Below are 18,514 nucleotides of genomic sequence, written 5' to 3' on the forward strand. Positions count from 1 at the left end.
ACACTTTACACAAGGCCCTAAAGGTGCATAATAATTCTACTCCTTCTATATAAAAAGAGATACGAATGATCAATTGTCAAGAGTAGACTAGAGTCTGATTTCTTTGCCCAACACTCCCACTCTTTCCTCCAGTTCCAGAAAGGTTCTTCACTTCCTCTTCCTTCTGACAAGGACACTTTTTACAGTCCTGATTCCTCACTACACTATGGCTTTCAGTGAAACTGCATATTTGGAACCAAAACTTTGCTGGTATATACAAAGCAAACGTGGAGTTTAGAAATCTCCTTCTCTAAACAAATCCATGGCAAGACTAACTGCTAGGGATTCAAGGAAGGCAGCTCTGAGACTCAAAGCACAATGGTGAAATTGTGGTCTCGGAGTTATCTCCCCTTACCCCCAAACAATGAATGACCTTGATTCAGTACGTAGACAATAACTGTAAGGCAACATAATTTTCAGTGAATGAAAAATATGTCCACTTAACATTTTAAAAACGAATACCTGCAAATTAATCAATCTAGAATATTAAACTTCAGGGCTATATATTAAACAAAACATTTTTATTAGGTGGACACTCTTTTAAAAAGAAGGTAACATAAGTACTAGTATCCAATCAAACATGTCTATGTTGTCACTGAAGTTTCTCTCAAAGAGGCATTTAGAAGATGGTCATGCAGAGAAAATACTTTCATACAGTCCTCACTAACAGGTATGAGTAATAGCAGCAATTTTGAAAACAGTTAATTTTTCAAAGAAAATGAGTAAAAAGAAACTATATGTATTTTGCCCCACATCCTTGCATTCCATAATATATACTCACCCACTTTCCATCTTTAGGGCATGTTCTGGGTAATTTTTCTTCTTTCCTATGTCATGTCAAATATCAGGTGAATTTATGTCATTGTTTTGAGAACAATTTATGTATAATATTTTATGCAATCTCCTCCTATGTTTAGGAGGTTGCCATAATGTGTCAAATTTAGATTTTTCTTAATACTTCATCAAACTATCTCTAGAAAACTAAGTGCATCCTTTTACTAAGTTCATCCTTAGCACACTCACACCGCTCCTTTTGCTGCTGCTTTTTCTTGCAGCTTCTGCTTCTGCGCTCACTTTTCCACCTCCCTTAGTTACTCGGTGTCCTTATCAGACACAGGTCTCCCTCATACTCACACTTCATAATGCCCATAAACAGGTCAGACCTTCTCTCCTTGTCAAATTTTCAGAGATGTGTTCAGAAGGAAACAATCTAACTAAAATAATTCACCCATTCTTAACTTTCTTGGGAATATTTGCATTTAAAATAAATTTCTAATTGTGATGATTTCAAGTAGTATACATAACGATGTGAATAATTTTAACAATGCTAAAAAATAAGTAGAGGAAAAATACAAATATACATGAACAGAGAGAAAGCAAGCTACACATACAAATATAATTATTTGGAGGAGAAATCCTCAAGGCATTAGTTGTCTGTTAGAAACCAGGCTGTCCTTGAATATCTAGTATACCAGTTCATTTGGGCTGCCACAACAAAATACTTTAGATTGAGTAATTTATAAAACAACATAAATTTATTTGTTACAGTTCTGGAGGCTGGGAAGTCCAAGATCAAGGTGTCAGCAGAGTCATTGTCTGCTGAGAGCTTTCTCTCTGCTTCAAAGATGGCACTTCCTTGCTGTGCCTTTACATGGAACAATGGGCAAAGGGAGCTTCCTGGAGCCACTTTTATAAGGGCATGAATCCAATTTATGAGAGTGGAGCCTTCATTACTTAATCACCTCCCCAAAGGCCCTACCTTTAAAAATACAATCACATTAGAGATTAAGTTTCAATATATAAATTTGGCAAAGAGCACATTCAAACCATAGTACTGTGTATTTTTTTAAAAAGACAAAAGACGCCATATTGTACATAACTTACAATGTGACTTTAAAAAAGTATTGATTCTTATGATCATAATGGTGAAAATCACCAAAAACTCATGAAAACCCAATATATCATTCTTAAATAAATCAGAGAATCAAGTCACAGTGAGGAAGTAAATCCAGTAGTTAAATTGCCTCCTTTCCTAAACACTTAAGGTAAATCTATGTTGTAGGGCAAAATGATTGTACCTCATGTCATTAAATCTTAGAATTAAGGAATTTAATGAGATAGTGCTTCATGTTTCTATGCACTAAAATGATAAGTTCTGCTGCCAATTTTAGTAGACAAAAGGAAGGCCTCCTGGTAAGGAGGCATTTTCACCGGGATTCTTTTCAATGAGAAGATGTCTATATTATATTCACAAACCTTAAGTAATACTATCCTAGCTCTTAAGAGAAAAGGGAAGGAAATAGCAGGCTGAAGAAAAACACTTGTGACTTCCCCCAATATGAGAACATTGCAAAGATTTTTCTCTGTGAGTTCCAAACCATAATTGCTTCTTATTTATGTACCCAAAGCTGAAAATTTGTCCCAGCAATGGCCTGGACCTTTGTACTGCTTTGATATTGTGAGGCTTCAAGTCTAGAATTAAAACTCAATTCAGAGAAAGAACTGATCTAGAACCAGACACTCTGTATAGGTGGTCAGATAGGATATATGGTAAACCTCAGTTTTGCTTTCTTGCTTCAATTAGGTATCAACTTTCTGACTGGCCAAAGAGCTCCACACTTGGCTTTATGCAGAGGTTAATAACCTGCCCATTAGCTCTGGGGTGGATTCAAAATAGCCTACAATTCTTTGCAGTTCCTCCTATCAAAAGATAAAGTCTATTGGGTAAATTCTGGAATCTAGGCTGGTCTTTTGACTTGCTTTGGTCAAAAAAATGCAGTAGAAGTGACACTTGTAGGGCTTCCAAGGGGCCTTGCAACTTCCTCTCTCACACTTCTGGAACCCAGAGAGCTCCACGCTCTTGAGATGTAATACTACCTGGGAAGAGAGGCCTGCTATCTCTGCGATGTCAGCTGACCTGACAGCTTGATGTAGCATATGAGAGAGCCCAGGAGAGACCAGCAGGAGAGTCAGTCAACACACAAAATTGTGAGAAGCCATAAATAGTTGATAGTTTAAGCCACTAAGTTTAGAAGTGGTTCGTTATACAGCAATACATAACTGATACAAGCTCCCTGGAAAGAAAGTCCTTTGTTCTCCTCTATCTTCTTGCAGAATACTTCTCAGTGAGGCAATCTTATCTACAAATATAGAATACTACCTGCCAAATTGGAAAAATATCATGACCACCAGCCACCTGGAGCTTTTTCACAATGGCTTGAAACCCCCCACACCTGTGACATACCCCACAGGCCAAAGTGAAATCTAAATGTTTCTGGGAAGAAAAGATTATATGGGGGGAAGAGAAGGAGAGAAGGGCAGAGGTAAACCAGCCCTTTATCACTAGTGAGTAAGCAAGGATTAGATTTCAGAATAGGGAACTTCTAGGGTGGGGAGAGCTGGAAAGCAGAAGGGATGAGCCTCAGCAGGGGATTTTTGATAAGGATGGGTGCACAAAACACTGTCTGGAGAGAGCATGCTCCAAAGGAATACCAGAATGTATGGAGAGTGCTTGGGCATGGAGTTGGGGCAAGAGAATGGGAACAGCCAGACACTTACAAAGACCAACTCTCATTTCTTTGGTAGTTACTCTAAACATTCTCAAACACTTGTAGGAACAGGGGAAATGAAATGTCATCTTTCTCACATGAGAGGAATCTGCCCGCATTCTCACTACAGTAAACCAGTCAAATCATTAACCCATACAAACCCCCACACAGGTATCAGCCATGAACCACACTCCCACAAGATCACCACTGAGCCACAGGAATTGCTGGAGGAGGAGGAGGCCTGATGCCGCTCTTCGAGTCTGGCTGCCTCCCTAGCAGACATGTAGCCAACCATGACCACTGACCTCCTCAAAGCAAGGCAGAAAAGGAGCTTGCCCCCCTACCTCTGAATCAGGGCCAGTCTAAAGCAAAAGAAGGGATCCTTCCTAATCCCCATTAAGATTCACCATTAGTTCTTTAAAAGCTGTATTATCTTAGACACAGAATTTATCTCTTTCCTCACCACTATCACTGCCCCTCAAGTATTGTTCCTCTTCCTTTCCCCGCAACACACCACAGAGCCCTTATGACATAGCAGTTACCACATGGTTTATGTGCCTGCTTCCTTCACTGAGGGTATTCACCTTGAGGGCAGGGGCCTAGTGTCCCTAGTTTTGTATCTCTTGAGCCTAGCATGGTGCTTGCCACATGTTCAGTGAGTGCTGAAATAAAAGTAGCCAGATGGCCAAAAGTAGCTACCCAAAGTGGCACCAGCAGTAACAGATATAAACCATAAATAATAGTACATATACAGGTGGAGGGAGGTTTTCATTCTGTTTTGCTTATGAATATGGCAGCTTTGAATAGGTACTTCTTAAAGCTTGTTGCTGGGTGTGTCCAGTTCATTTCTGTCATAAACCATAGCATTGCTTTTCATCTGAGCACCAATACAACCCCTAATATAATTCCTTCACTGTTCTTGCCTTAAAGGCCATGCATAAAACTCTGCTTCAGTGTGTAGCCTGGAGTTACCCATAGTAGGCACCATCAACAAATATTCATGGGATGAATGGATGGCACATTGACGTTAGCTGCCATCTTTCAGTATGCTTTCCAATAAACTACCCTTACTCACTGTGGATTGTGCAAGGCTCGTTTTGGACCTAACAGGAAAAAATAAGTAAAAAGTGACTTAGTCAAACCGTGCTTTAAGATCAATGTCAGCTTTTGCTGCTGCTGTTTCTTGACTCCCTTGCTCTTTCTTTTCCTGTGACTTCTTGTTTCTGATTGCCTGGCTATAATTTTAAACATGAACTTTGCTTTGCTCTTTGCCATTCTGATTCTAGTTACTCACGGCGATTTAGCCCATGACCTTGCTCTGATGTTTGTTGTGTGCCCACTTCCTTACTTTATAAGCCTTCCTGGCTTGTAATATACCCTGACCCTCTCCCTTCACGCAACTTAGTTTTCATCAGAGTACATTCCTCTGGAAAGGGAGGACGACATAGTAGGAAGGGCACTGGCATTAAATCAGACAACTTGGTCACAAGTCCAAGCACTGACACTTTTGTGTCACTTAGGGACCCAGTAAGAATTTTTGAAAGACATTTTTATAAAATGGCCATTTTCTATAGTGCAGACAGGGTTGAAGAAACCAAGAGGAGATGTTGAGGCACCAAGGAACTAAAAAGAGGGGAAAGCCATTTCTATTCCTAAGCCCGAGGAGTCAAGGAGGGTAAATGGTGATTCTGAAACCTACTTGAGTGCTAAAGCCACAGAAAAAGGACTGTGTGACAGGGCTGTAGTCTCCTGAAGGGTGTGGCAAATGATGCCAAAGCAGGGAAGGAGTGGCATCACTTTTCCTTCCCATGATCTGATCACCCGCAGGTACCCCCGGCTAGGCCTGAACGCAACTGGAAATCAGGGGAAAGGAGCTCTGGTTATTTAGTTTATGGAAGTCAACTTCTTGGGGGACAGGGAGGGCAGAGAAAATAGATTTGGGGGTAATACAAAATAGCCAGAATCTTATAAGCTTAAGCAAGTGACTTTATCTTTCTGGATTCAGTTGTCTCATCTATGAGACAATGTTTTGAGATAATACATGTAAAAGAAGCTGCAAAAATTACTCATTGGTATTATCCCTCATCTAGCACTCTACATCTTATACTTTTTTTTTTTTTTTTTTTTTTTAAAGAGTCTCGCTCTGTTGCCCAGGCTGGAGTGCAGTGGTGCAGTCTTGGCTGACTACAAACTCCACCTCCCGGGTTCAAGCGATTCTCCTGCCTCCGCCTCCCAAGTAGCTGGGACTACAGGCACGTGCCACCACATCCGGCTAATTTTTTGTATTTTTAGTAGGGATGGGGTTTCACCGTGTTACCCAGGATGGTCTCCATCTCCTAACCTCGTGATCCACCCACCCCAGCCTCCCAAAGTGCTGGAATTACAGGCGTGAGCTACCATGCCCAGCCTATATCTTATACTTTCATGTCTTTGATAGTAACCCTTCAACCTAAATCTGTGACCACAACCACTCAAGCTTCACTGTTGACCTTCAGAAGAGGTTCTGGGGATGAAGGGTACATGGATATAAATCCTCATCCAAAGATAAGAATAGGAAAAATAAAACGTGACTTTTATTTCCAACTTTTTATTCCAAAAAAGAAAGTAATAACACAAAGATAAAAAGAATGGCTCTTAGTGAGATCCACATTCCTCCCTCATCTGTGATTCCTACAAACAGGTCTAAATGAGTGCTCTCTTTATGAGATGCAGAAGTCCTTTTCCCTAGCCTCTGTAGGAATCTGCCTAGAATCTCGAGTTTATAATTTGTTCTTTCTTGTTGTCCCAAAGTCTACAGACATCTAGACAGATTGAACTTGTCCTGAATTTATCTTTGCTGGGCCAGAGTCATCTAGGATTCTTGTAATGGGTTAGGCATTTCCAGAAAATCAACAAGTTTGAAAGCAGATTTCTAAATCTGGACCTATTCAATTAAACACAATTCTGTAAGTAAAAACTGTGATGTCACACAACTAGAAATAGCTCTGACATTTGCAATTACAAGTCTATCTTTCTTTCTTAGAAATAGTTACATTATTGTCAGAGCTGAAAGGGACTTTGGAAATGGTTTAGTTCAATTTCCTCATTTTTCAGATGAAGAAACCTGACACACAACAATATAAGTACAAAACGAGGACTCACCTTGATCCCTAGATTCACAATTTAGTGAATTACTAAAGCTCCATGATCATGCAAAATTTTCTGAGCTGTTAAATTCTTTATATTGAGTACTATTGGATATTCACATTTTAAGTGAGCCCAGCAATCAACTGATTTGTGAAATAAGTTTTAAACATAGGCGTACCAGATGGGGCTTGCCACAATTACATAAATGTCCCATAACTTCATCTGGGAGGAAGAACATTCTTTCTCGTTGACAGAAAGTAATCCATCACGGGTCTTGATTTTCTCATTTTCTTAATGCTGTATAACCATATAATCACTTTTTAAATTGCTACAATAATTCTGTCTCCTTTCTCTCTCTAAAAATAGTTTTCCTTCATCTACTAATTTCAATGGTGTTTAAATGCTGCTACCCACTCTGTATTTCAGGGATGACTTCTAGCTGCATCAGTCACACACACCCCACCAGCAGTACCCTGTTTGACTTACTGACTCAGATGCATCCAGATCTGAGTAACTGGAGAGCTGCGCATTTTCAGAATCTGCATATTCGCTCTGTGGTATAATGACTGATGTCAGCCTTAACTTTGCCAAACATCTCTCATCACTACTAGTTATATCCCTTTCCAAACTATTGGGCTTGCTCTCTCTTTCTGGAGCACACCCCCTTTCACATATTTGCAGTATGGATTCAACAATATGACAATCATTTTCTTTCCTTAGAGTGCCACTGCTGCAATGGATAAAAATAACTTGTTACTGTTGTCACTGCCTGGTTGGAATAAGTGGAAGGAGAGATGAGAAGTTTCAGTATCTAGTCGGGATATGCTTAGCCTCCTATCTTTGTTCAAAGCTATTCTATTCTCCTGGCCCAAGTCTCCCAGTCTCCTGGTTATCCAAAACTCCCTGGAACTAATGTGTTTTGGGGAAAAATAAGCAAATGTTGACCTCTATGCTGAGCCTATGGTTTTTAACTTTCTTTAGGCTTGAGCTCTGAAATCCACTGGCAGCCACAGGCTTCTGTGAGTGTTGTTTTCTTGTTTGAAGAAAAAAAAAAAGGTACTATGTTGCAGAAAATATGCCATGGCATGCTTTTCATAAGCTTCTAAGACAGTTGAGGGAACGTAAAACTCAGCCAGGCAAGTAAACACACATTTAATACAACGGTAATATGGATCAGGAAAAAGTTATTCTAAAGCACAGCATCAAGAGAGAAAGAATACTCTCCTCGTTTATTTAATGTTTTCCTTATGTTTCCTCTGAGCAGAGCTTATTCCTTGACAAGCTTTCCCTTCCCACTGCATCTAGCACTTCTTTTCTGGGATGGCTCAAGAACTGTAGCTTCTCATTGGGTTTGTTTATTTACTTACACTGCCATTCCTGTTCTCATCCAAACTAACATATGTCTGCACAATGCACAGTGAAAAGTAAATGTCTTTCTTCATGTTTATTTCCCTGAAGTTGTTCATCAAATTGCTTTTTCACATCCCTTTGCAATCTCATCCCATCCGGCTCAAGTATCCGGGATTAGAAAGGTTGTCTCTGGAGTCCTTTTCAAAGGGAGCCTCCCATAGTCTTTAAATCCCCCATGTTTTATGGTGCAGATATTCAGGATTTGAGGTATTAGCAAGAAGGAAAGCAAAGCAGATGGGGACAGGCACAGTAAAATAGAGTGGCTTCTTTTTTGGATGATCATTATTGGAATTGTCTTGTTATCTGTAACTTTGCTGGTTCAAAGTGATAAACTCAGTCATTTATAACTAGACATTTTGCAACAGATAAAGGATGGAAAGGCTGTGTGTGGGGGTGTGCACACACATTTGCATACAATGTACAGAAAAAGTTCCACCACTGAAGGAGGGATGTTGTAAATGGGAACTCTTAAAAAGAAGGCAAAAATCATAATCCTGTTGAGGTGTCACCTTCCTCATAATATCAAACCTAAAGGAAACTATGCCTACTTTCGAAATTCCAACACAAGCATGCAAAATAATAAATGATATTTAATTAAAGAATTAACATCAAAAGGCCATCTCTCAGATTCTAATTCTTAGCATCTTGAAAATAATGCATATTTCAAGTTCCCTTCCTTTTGCATCCAGGCCACTTTATTGCCTCTATCCTACTTTTGGGATGTATAACAGATATACCACTAAAGGACTCCAGAGACATACAATTCACAGCATTGCAAACTTACAAAATGCTCTAATTCATGTAAATTTACCTAATTTACATAAATTGAAGGCAATCCAGTAATAGTGATTACAAATGGAGGAAGGAGATAGAAGTGCAAGTGTCACTTGCTTCTCTGCAAGGCTTTAGCAATTGACTTAGACTGAATTATTTGAGCACAAAAATTAGCAAAGCACGTATGAATCAGGGACTCTTTCAAAGTGACCTCCCAGAAGTTTGCTGCTGTGTTAACCTGTAGTGCTAGTGTAGTCCTTCAGATATTATGTTAAATATAATACACAGGGCAGGCTTATGTTAAAATCACTTGAGCCTTGTGACTTTCGACTAAACACTTCTTCAGTAATTACTGAAAAGTTCATCGGCTAGTGCTACCGGAGAAAAGACGTGGAATGCTCACCATTTACTAACGACAGCCAGGGTGTGCCCCACTGAAGGGTGCCGGCCCTCTGTTCTCCCATCCCTGGGTGGGCCAGGTCATCTTACTCTCTGCTGCCTTGGGCCTCCACTTGGGCTGGGAAGATAAGAAAGTTGCGGACCTTCCCCTTCCTTCCCCAAGACTGGGAAAATCCTTCCAAATCTTATTCCCACTCTTCCAGATGCGAGATCAAAATGTACAACAGATCCTCTCAAGAACACTGGGAGACCGAGGGTGGGAGAGAAAGCTCCAAGGGGGGCGAGCTGACTATAGAGGGAATTGTCTGAGAGGGAAAGGAATCTTCCAAAGCCACAGAAAAGGCTTGGTTTGGAAGAAAGCCGTAGCACAACTGCATTTCCAATGGGAAGGTCCTGAGCGCACACACTTCTGGGTCCTCCCCGCTCGGAGCAGGTAAACCTCAGAGTAGCTGACCGGCAGCACCCACAGAGCTTCCTCCCGACCACCCGCCTGGTGACCAACTGCAGCCACTTTTATTGAAAGAAAGAAAGAAAGAAAGGGAGAAAGGCAACAGAGGAGAAGGTCAGGAAAGCCGGGAACAAGTCAGCAGCCAGAAACTCTCCAGCGATCTGCCCAGAGGGTAGTTGCGCGCCGGCGCTGAGGGTGGGGTGGGGGCGCGGGGGCACAAGGGCGCAGGGGCGCACGGCCACCGACAGCCCGGTGCGCCTAGCTTGAGGCCGCGGAGAGGAGCCGAGCTGGGATGGGTGGGGGGTCTTCGGCCTCAACACTGCCTGCCAGCCCCAGTGCGCCGAAGTCTCCCCGCCGGAGCTGCCCTTCTGAGGGGCTCTTCGCACGCACTGCTTTCCCCATTCTTCTGGCTGGAGTTCTCCCGCCGTCACTGCAGTGTCCAGAGATGCTGCGCTGTAGACCCGGGACCCCTTAGGCCCCTCTTCCCGTCCCTCTGCCAAAGCGCAACGCCTGTACTTTTCCAGCTCCCTCTTTCCCTCTTGAAATTGAAAGTTATTGAGGTCGCTCAGGGTTGTTGCTCCAGCAGTTTCCTTCCCCGCCCCCGAGCTCCCCCCGCCCCCCACAGCCATCCCCCCTCCTCTCCCTCCACCCTCCCTGCCCTCCTCCTCCTCCTCCCCTATGTGGTGCTCCCGGGAGCCCAGCCCAACACTGGAGCGTCTCCTGCTCGCGCACGCCAGAAGCAGCTCGGGGTCTCTCCGCCGCCCCTTGGCCATGGCCGCTGTGCCGACAGCGCCCGCTCCCCTGCGCTCTCGGGGCCCCCGCCGCTGCAGCCGCAGCCGCCGCAGCTTCTGAGCCCAAGGGGCCGCCGCTGCTGCCGCCGCCGCCGCCGCTCGCCCGCCCGGATCCCGCCTGCGGCAGTTGCCGCACAACATGCTACCTGCGGCCGCCCCGGCGGCTCTTGGAACCCCGGTTCGCGGCGATGCCAGCCACCCCAGCGAAGCCGCCGCAGTTCAGTGCTTGGATAATTTGAAAGTACAATAGTTGGTTTCCCTGTCCACCCGCCCCGCTTCGCTTGCCATCACAGCACGCCTATCGGATGTGAGAGGAGAAGTCCCGCTGCTCGGGCACTCTCTATATACGCCTAACACCTACATATATTTTAAAAACATTAAATATAATTAACAATCAAAAGAAAGAGGAGAAAAGGAAGGGAAGCATTACTGGGTTACTATGCACTTGCGACTGATTTCTTGGCTTTTTATCATTTTGAACTTTATGGAATACATCGGCAGCCAAAACGCCTCCCGGGGAAGGCGCCAGCGAAGAAGTAAGTGCAGGGTTTTTTACGCGTTTGCTCCCTCCCGCCGCGTTCACCTGTCGGGTCGCTTTGCCTGTCCGGAGCCGGCTCCCAACTGCAGCGGTCCTCCCGCCCTGCGCCTCGCAGAGGAGATGTGGGTTCGGGCTCTGGGGGTATGGACGGCGTCTTTCACCCTTGCCTCTCGGCGCCCCTGCCTTCCGCAGCATCCTAGCCGGTGCGAGGGGCGGATGGACGCGGCGCTAAGGTGGCTCCCGCCCCATGGTAACTTCAGGTTCGCGGGAAAGTTCGGTCCTGGGTTAGACTCGCACCCGGGATTTGTGCTTTCCTTTTGAGGATCGGACAGGGGCACCCAGCCGAAGGCAGTTGGGACGCCCAGACGCAGGATGCCCCTGACCGCTGAGTAAATGCCGAGGGAGGCGCGGTCGCGGTACCCGCTCACCTAGCGCAACCGCCTCGTGCGGGGAGACCTCGGCTGGGCTCTTAGGCTGGACTCCGGTAGCCGAACGCCGGCTACCCGGCCAGGAAGCCAGGGAGCGAGCGCCTGCGCGGCCGCATCCCCAACACACATCAGCGGAGCCAAAGGGCGAGCGAGGCGATGGGGTTCGCGTGTCTGCGCGTTTGCAGAGCTGCCGGACGTCCCACGCCCGAGGGTTGAAGACAGCAGAACCCCAGATGTGGGGAGCCGGAGGTGCGGAGTTTCCAGGTTCTCTCTTGACTGTCACATGTGAGCGTCTGTACCATCTCTGGCCCTTTCATGTGTGTCTCCTGAGACACACACGTACAGAGAGTGGAGTCTCCCTAAAGATTCGCCTCCTCGCTGCCCTTAGTGCTGTTATTTGGAGGGTTGGATTGTGATGGCTTCTTAAGACAGTGTCCTAGCTGGAATTAAGCGGACACCACCACGGCAGCCTCAACCTGAGTTGGTCTGTCTGAAAGGTAGAATCTTCCCGAGATGAAGGGACAGATGCGAAGGTGTCACCTCTCCTCGCTCCAGGGTAGCCTGGCGCCCTCGCTGCTCTAGTGTCTGTGTTCCCATGGGGAGTCCTTTCGCAGATGGCAGAGCAGGGGCGACCCTGGCTCTATGGTTGGGGGCGCTGGTGGGGAGGGGGAGGAGGAAACCTCTCCTGGAGCTCGCGAGGGGTAGGAAGCGATGCTGCTACTTTGGGCTCTCGCACCTCCGCGGCGTGCAGCCCATGCCCAGCGGCCCCACCTGATTTCCCAAGGGGATCCCTCTCCCAGCGTCCCGCCCGGGAAGCCTTTCGGGACAGACGTCGGGGCAGCGCGAAGGACACAACACCGGCTTGTGTGAGATGGAAATTTAGTAATCGCTTCTCGGCCGCTGTTTGTCCCTGCCCTGCCCCTGGGCATGAGGGTCCCCTGAAAGCTCCCTTTGTATTGCTGGCCTCGGCCAGACAAGGTTTGATTCACCTGAAAATTGCCTTTAAAAAAGGTGGCAGGGCCAGAGCGACAGGGGCCCTGGGCGGGCCTCACCGCCTTTAGGATCGCCTAGCAGGGGGCAGGAGAGCCCAAACTAAATATGTCAGGGCATCCGATTTATTATTCTTGGCCTCCGATGGTGTGTACTCTGGTAACTCCCCACCCACTCTTTCATTCCGGCCCGCACGCGGAAGGGGAGGCCTGGGTCTCAGCGGTGTCCACGCGCCTGGGGGTCCCCGCCTCCTCTCCTCCCAGGGTCTGGCCCGGGGAATTGAATCTCGGGGTCAGTGGGCATAGGGAGCCCGGGCTGAAGCGCAACCCACTCTGCTTTCCATCCGCTCTTCTAGCCCGTGCCCATTGGGCGTCCGAGAGCACGCTCTCTCCTTTACCCCCACCGAGGACCCCCGGACTGACAGCCACACACTTGTCAAGGAGGAACAGGGTACTGAGTGTCAGAGGCGTCTCGCTTTGCAGTTTTGGGGCCCCCGATTCTGAAGGAAGACACAGGAAAGAAAGCTTGTAGCCCATTTGTGCCCACCTCCTCCAGCGAGGACCACGGCGCAGGAAGCTTTCCCCGGGCGCTGCCTCAGGGAGCTGTGGGATGATGCACCTCTAGGTTGGGCCGAGAGGAGTCAAAAGGCAAACTGCTTTTCGATCTGCCTTAATCATCTCAAGGCCAAGTCAAAGGCGACCTCTGTTTGTGTTGAGGGGATGAAAGAGGGAATGGGTGGAACTGGGTTGCAATTCCAGTTTTTCTGTGGCAGTGGGACTGGGAGACAGCACCCACAGCGATGCTCTTGCTCCTTCGCACTTGAGTCTGCCTTTGCGGCTTGGTTTGCTGGTGCAATCCTGGTAGAGGGGCGACCCCTTGCGTCCTCGGAGGAGACAGACTAGACTCTTGGCAGGTGCAGTATGACTTAATGAGGAAGGGGTGGAGGGTAGAGAGGTCCTCTTTAAATGCCCAGAAACTCAAGGTCAAACTGCATGTGCACAAACTCAGATATACCGTTTGTTTTGAAATCTCTGGGGGAAAAAAACGAATAAAAAGACTCAATTCACAGTTCCTGTTTCTCAAGTAAGGACTAGGAAAAGTTTCTAAAATGAAAACGTGGTCAAACGTGTTTTCAAAAGAGGCTGGCTATCCTAATTGTTTCTTCAAGAGACAATTAAGTGAATATTTAAGGAATCTTCTGGCCTGTAGTTATATAGTTTCAATTTCCTAAGCTTAAAATCATCAGTAAAGATATGACAGGTAGAAAATTAAGGTGTTAAAAACTGTTTTACAAAAATTTTAATGGTCTCTCTTGATTGTTTTAGTAGGAAAGCTTTTTGTAAACAAGAACATTCATTTGAAGTGTTAAATATTGTCATGTCCAAAGAACCATGCATTATCCTCAGAAATAGCAAATAAAGCCATATTAGTATTCTCCTGTTTCCCTAAAACAGCTGTAATCCCATTTGTCTCTACTTTGATATAAACTAGTGATCCTAGTTATTACAAACTAGTGTTTCTTCTCATAAAAGAAACAATGTTTTAAGACAAGACTCTTGTACTTTAAAATGTCTATTTAGTTATGGGTGAATAAATACACAGTAAATTCTTATCTATTTGAATTGGTATACAGCTCTTAAAAATGACTCAACCTTTGAATTCCAGATTGTGTGTTAATAACATTAAGAAGTACTTTTTTGCCATAATCATAGCCACAGTATCTTAGTGGGGCCTCACATTTTCACTTGGATTAGTTGCTTCGGCCCTGAAATAGCCACTGAAGTGTAGAGGCAGGTACTTATCTTCCCATCTTACAAAGAAAGGGCCTGAGAACTAGAGGCTCAGTAACCTACATAATTCCATATATCTAGCAAGTGGAACTTGTCTCCTGCCATGAATCTCACAGTTATGTATACCTTTATTCTATATTCTTGTCATAGAGAAGATATCAGGTTTATTAAGTAATAAATTAGATGGTCTCAAGGCCATCATTTATTCAATAGGTTTAGAGAATAAACTGTTCTCCTTGGCTGGAAATTTTTGAGCTGATATTATTATTTATTACACATGGTGATCAATGTCAAAGAATTAAATATCTAATAGTAAAGCTTTCTAAATGGAATATATTATTCGATTATCTAGAAGATACTGTAGGATTATACTATGCCAGAAGGTTATTGTTAGAAACATCAGATGGCATTTAGCATCCTTTTTATTTGATGCCATCTAGTAGCTGGGTTTTAATTGTTCAGACTCTAGATAAATGCAAGTTTTGAAAAGCCATTATATGCATAATAATTTAAAAGCACTCATTGCACAATCTATAAAACCTCGCAAGTCTTTCATAAGGAAGTCTGAAGAAAGAGAGAAAGAATACAAAGGAAATAATTTTTATGGTAATAAAATAAAAACAGACTATTGGAATGTACTGGTCATTGCTCATGACATTGTTTCAGATGTTGAGCCAGTCTTTGAAATTATGACACACTCTTTGTGATTATGTTGTCAATCCTGGAAAATAACAAGTTAACTGATAAAATAGAAATATCTTCAATTCTACTCTACATTTTGTAATATTAATTTCAAATGAAAATATGGTTTGGATATTGACTACAATGTATTTTTCACACTTGTCTACATTTGTCACCAGTCTGCCTTATTTTTGAGAGTAACAATGTTTTAAAGATACAGACATGAATAGAATTTGCTGAAGAAAGTGTATTCTTTGATACTTCGTGTAATAGCTGTATAAATCAAGACAAATGCAAATTCATATGCAGTAGTGGCAACATCTAAATGGAAGGAAAAACATTTTTGTGAATTCAAATTTAATCATCATTATATTATCAGGGTTGTTTCTCAAAATATCCCATGGTGATACTATTTTAATTCTCTGTTTATTACTTTTATAGAAGGATTTTAACAAGAACGTTAGAAAAGGTAATTTTAAAATACCTTCTTTTTAGCCCCAAGTTACTCAAGTAATGAGAATGTAAGAATGAGTAAGAAACTGATTTAATGTCGTTATTTCAATATTCCTTTAAACATGAAATATGAAGAGTATTTGAACTTGCAAACAGATAAGCTTTACTAAGTCATTTCTCCATTAAATAATTCCCTGGCATTTAATATTGTACAAATTAGGTCCCCAGAAAGCAATGAATGGAAATTACAACGTGTAGTAAAATTTTATTTTCGAGTTATTATGGGGAAACCCTTGCTACATTGCTACAAAATGAATTTATTAGACATCTGATTATTTTAGATTATTTGAATCTGAACAGAGATCTCCAGATTGCTACTAAATGTCTAAAATATTTTCTAGTTCAGTGGTTAATCTTTTTTTAGTTGTAAATAATTCTTTTGAATCCTATGCAATGTTGGCAGAGTACTATGTAGAGTTGTCAGAGCCCTATGTGGAGTTAAGACCAAAATACACCTCTGCAACTATAAGAATGAGCTATCAAAAAATAAAACTATTCTAGATATACTGATTTGCCAAATTGTCTTTTCCCCTTTGTCTCCATCCAAATGTTTCATTTTGGACATGTCTTGATCTCTCCCTTCCTACTTCTTCACTATTAATTCACATATCCCATTCCCACCCCAAACAAATTCTTTTCCAAGTAGTGAATTCTTGAAATGCCATCAGAGTGGATATTGTGTTTCATGAAATGTAAGAAAAAACTTTGGTTACCATTAGGAAAACATCATTCAGTTTTAAGAGCACGGTAAGGATCATGCAAGACAGTGTGTTGAAATTATGTGTTTGACTTGGTTAGGACTTTTCTTCTAACAGTGCATTCTGTGCTGGCATTTTTTTTTTTTTTGAGAATAATAATTTGAAAAAATGTTGCATCATAAATTGCAGGTTTTTTTTTTGCTTGGCCTTTCATTTTAAGGGCAAATGTAAATTGCTTTCTTAATTAGAGATTTTTCTCAGGGTTTCACATGATTGAATATCTTAAAATTTAATATCTGTTTGACAACCTAGTAAATTTGAAATGCTTTGCAACTATAACTAAATACACGAAGTATAGCATATACATATGTAAAAGATGCTAGCCATCTTTTCTGTTTCTCCAGTTCTGCCCATCAGATCTTTCCATTCAGGAATATTACTGGCATTCTGATTAAAGTAGTCATCCAGCAATACTGAAAAGAATGGGGCATTCTATTCTCAAAGACTGTGGGGGTGCTGAGAATGCTAAATATCTAAATGTCATCGATTGCTAAGAATCCCGTTTTCTGCTCTAAAGTTTCAGTAACATGGATCTTTTAAGCAAAATACCTGAATTCTTTTCACATTTGAACTGTTTGAATAATTTTTAAATTTTATTTTTAAAAAACAGGGTTGCAGGTGCCTCTTATCTGATAAGAGCATTTCTGCTTTATTTGTCATCTTGGCAAGGGACCTAGGTGCTATCTGCTGTAGCTAAAATTGTTCTTGAAGTTTTTTTAGAGAAAATTCATTGGTACTAAAGAATATGATTGTCCAATTAAATAAATATTTAATGGCTTTTAACTGTCCTTACGTTTTATGCAAACATCTAATCTACTCTTCAAAACACCGCCTTATTAATGTTTCATTTGACCTTTAGAATTTAATTAATTGCAAGTATCATAAGTCTGTGGTAGAATCTGAGACCTGAGAAAGAAGGCTCCTTAGTGTATGCTGAGAAAAGGTAGACTCAGAAGTTGAAGACCTAGGTTCCAGATCTAGCATTGCTGCTAATGCCTGAATAACCCAAGAAAGTCCTTTTACTATACCAAGCTAAAGTTTTTCATCTGCAAAATGAGGAGGTTGATCAAAAACTTAGATCTAGTGATCCCTACGGTCTCCTCAACATTTAATCTTTTGGTATGAGAATATAAGTCACAACTAGGGAGTTAAATAATAACTTGTCTTATTCAACTAAATTTAACAGATAAAGATTGAGTACAAACAAACATAAACATTCATTGATTATAAGTAAATTCATCACATAAAGGTTAATGAGTAAGTGATCAATGTGGATAATGAATTAATTATGATATACCTCATCATTCACATTTTTTATTGTCTGAAAACCATAGTCACAGCAACAATCAGCATACTCAGTCTACCCCATCTTGTCCTTAGGCTCAGAGTTAGGGAGCTGGATCAGAATACTGACTCAAGGGTCACTTCAGAGCTTCCCTAGCATGGCAGGGTTTCAGAGGTGGCCTGTAGTTATGAGGAAGAGATGATTTACAATAGTCCAGGTTTAAGAAAATAAGGCCCTAGGCTACAATAGTGAATGATTGCACAAGAGAGTATATACAGCAGATAATTTAATCAAATCAGTAGTTCTTGGCAATTAATGGGATATGAAAGGGAAAGAGATGGAGGCCCATATTTGGCAATAAACTTTGGAGTATAAGGACTCAGGTCTGGGTGAATGGAAAAATGATGACGATCAACAAAAAGAAAAATAGGAGAAGCAGGTCTTGTTGGAAATCTGTTTCTCTTTTCAGGAGCCAGTAGGACATTTAGGAACTCAAAACTCAAAACACCTGGGATTAGAGTGTTAGGGCTGAACACAAGTACTTTAGAGTCACTCACATAAAAATGATGTTTACTATTATCAAAAGTGTGTGCTCTTCTACTGATATAGGGGTGTAAAAAATGTGTGCTGTGCTGACATCGAGACTCACTCTTCTTGGTAATGTCAAAATAAGATTAATTACATTAAGGTACCTTGCCTATTTTAAGTAGTTTAATATATCATTTTCAACTGTGGTTTTTTATGGTTTTTATAATACTCTCTGTGTTACATAAGAGGATGGTCACTGGTATCATAAGCTGTAGTTGTTGTTGCCAAATCTTGCAGCTGAAAATTGCACTTAGAAGACTTCTTACCTGTGGAACTTTGCCACAGAGCATAAGGAGACCTGAAAAACTATGATAATGAAAGGCAAGTTTACATAAGGTACAAAAATAAAATTCTGAACCATTGAATTTGGGTGCAGTATCTGTTCATCACCGTAGCATTCTACTTTTA

At 42.4% G+C, this 18,514-nt stretch overlaps 1 protein-coding gene across 3 annotated transcripts in view; it reads left to right on the forward strand.

Moving 5' to 3' along the window:
- The first annotated feature begins 10,451 nt into the window (after positions 1–10,451).
- RSPO3 (R-spondin 3) overlaps positions 10,452–18,514 on the forward strand; it is a 79,588-nt gene continuing 71,525 nt past the window's right edge. The window contains exon 1 of one of the 3 annotated variants that reach the window (XM_055263407.2): positions 10,452–11,071. In XM_055263407.2, coding sequence (XP_055119382.1) covers positions 10,975–11,071 — 97 coding nt within the window. In that variant the 5' untranslated portion in view covers positions 10,452–10,974. Of the gene's footprint in view, positions 11,072–11,681; positions 11,751–18,514 lie in introns of those variants that run through there. The other 2 variants (XM_055263404.2, XM_063621445.1) reach the window with 2 other exon arrangements.

This window comes from Symphalangus syndactylus, chromosome 2 (assembly GCF_028878055.3).
Source record: "Symphalangus syndactylus isolate Jambi chromosome 2, NHGRI_mSymSyn1-v2.1_pri, whole genome shotgun sequence".
Taxonomy (NCBI): domain Eukaryota; kingdom Metazoa; phylum Chordata; class Mammalia; order Primates; family Hylobatidae; genus Symphalangus; species Symphalangus syndactylus.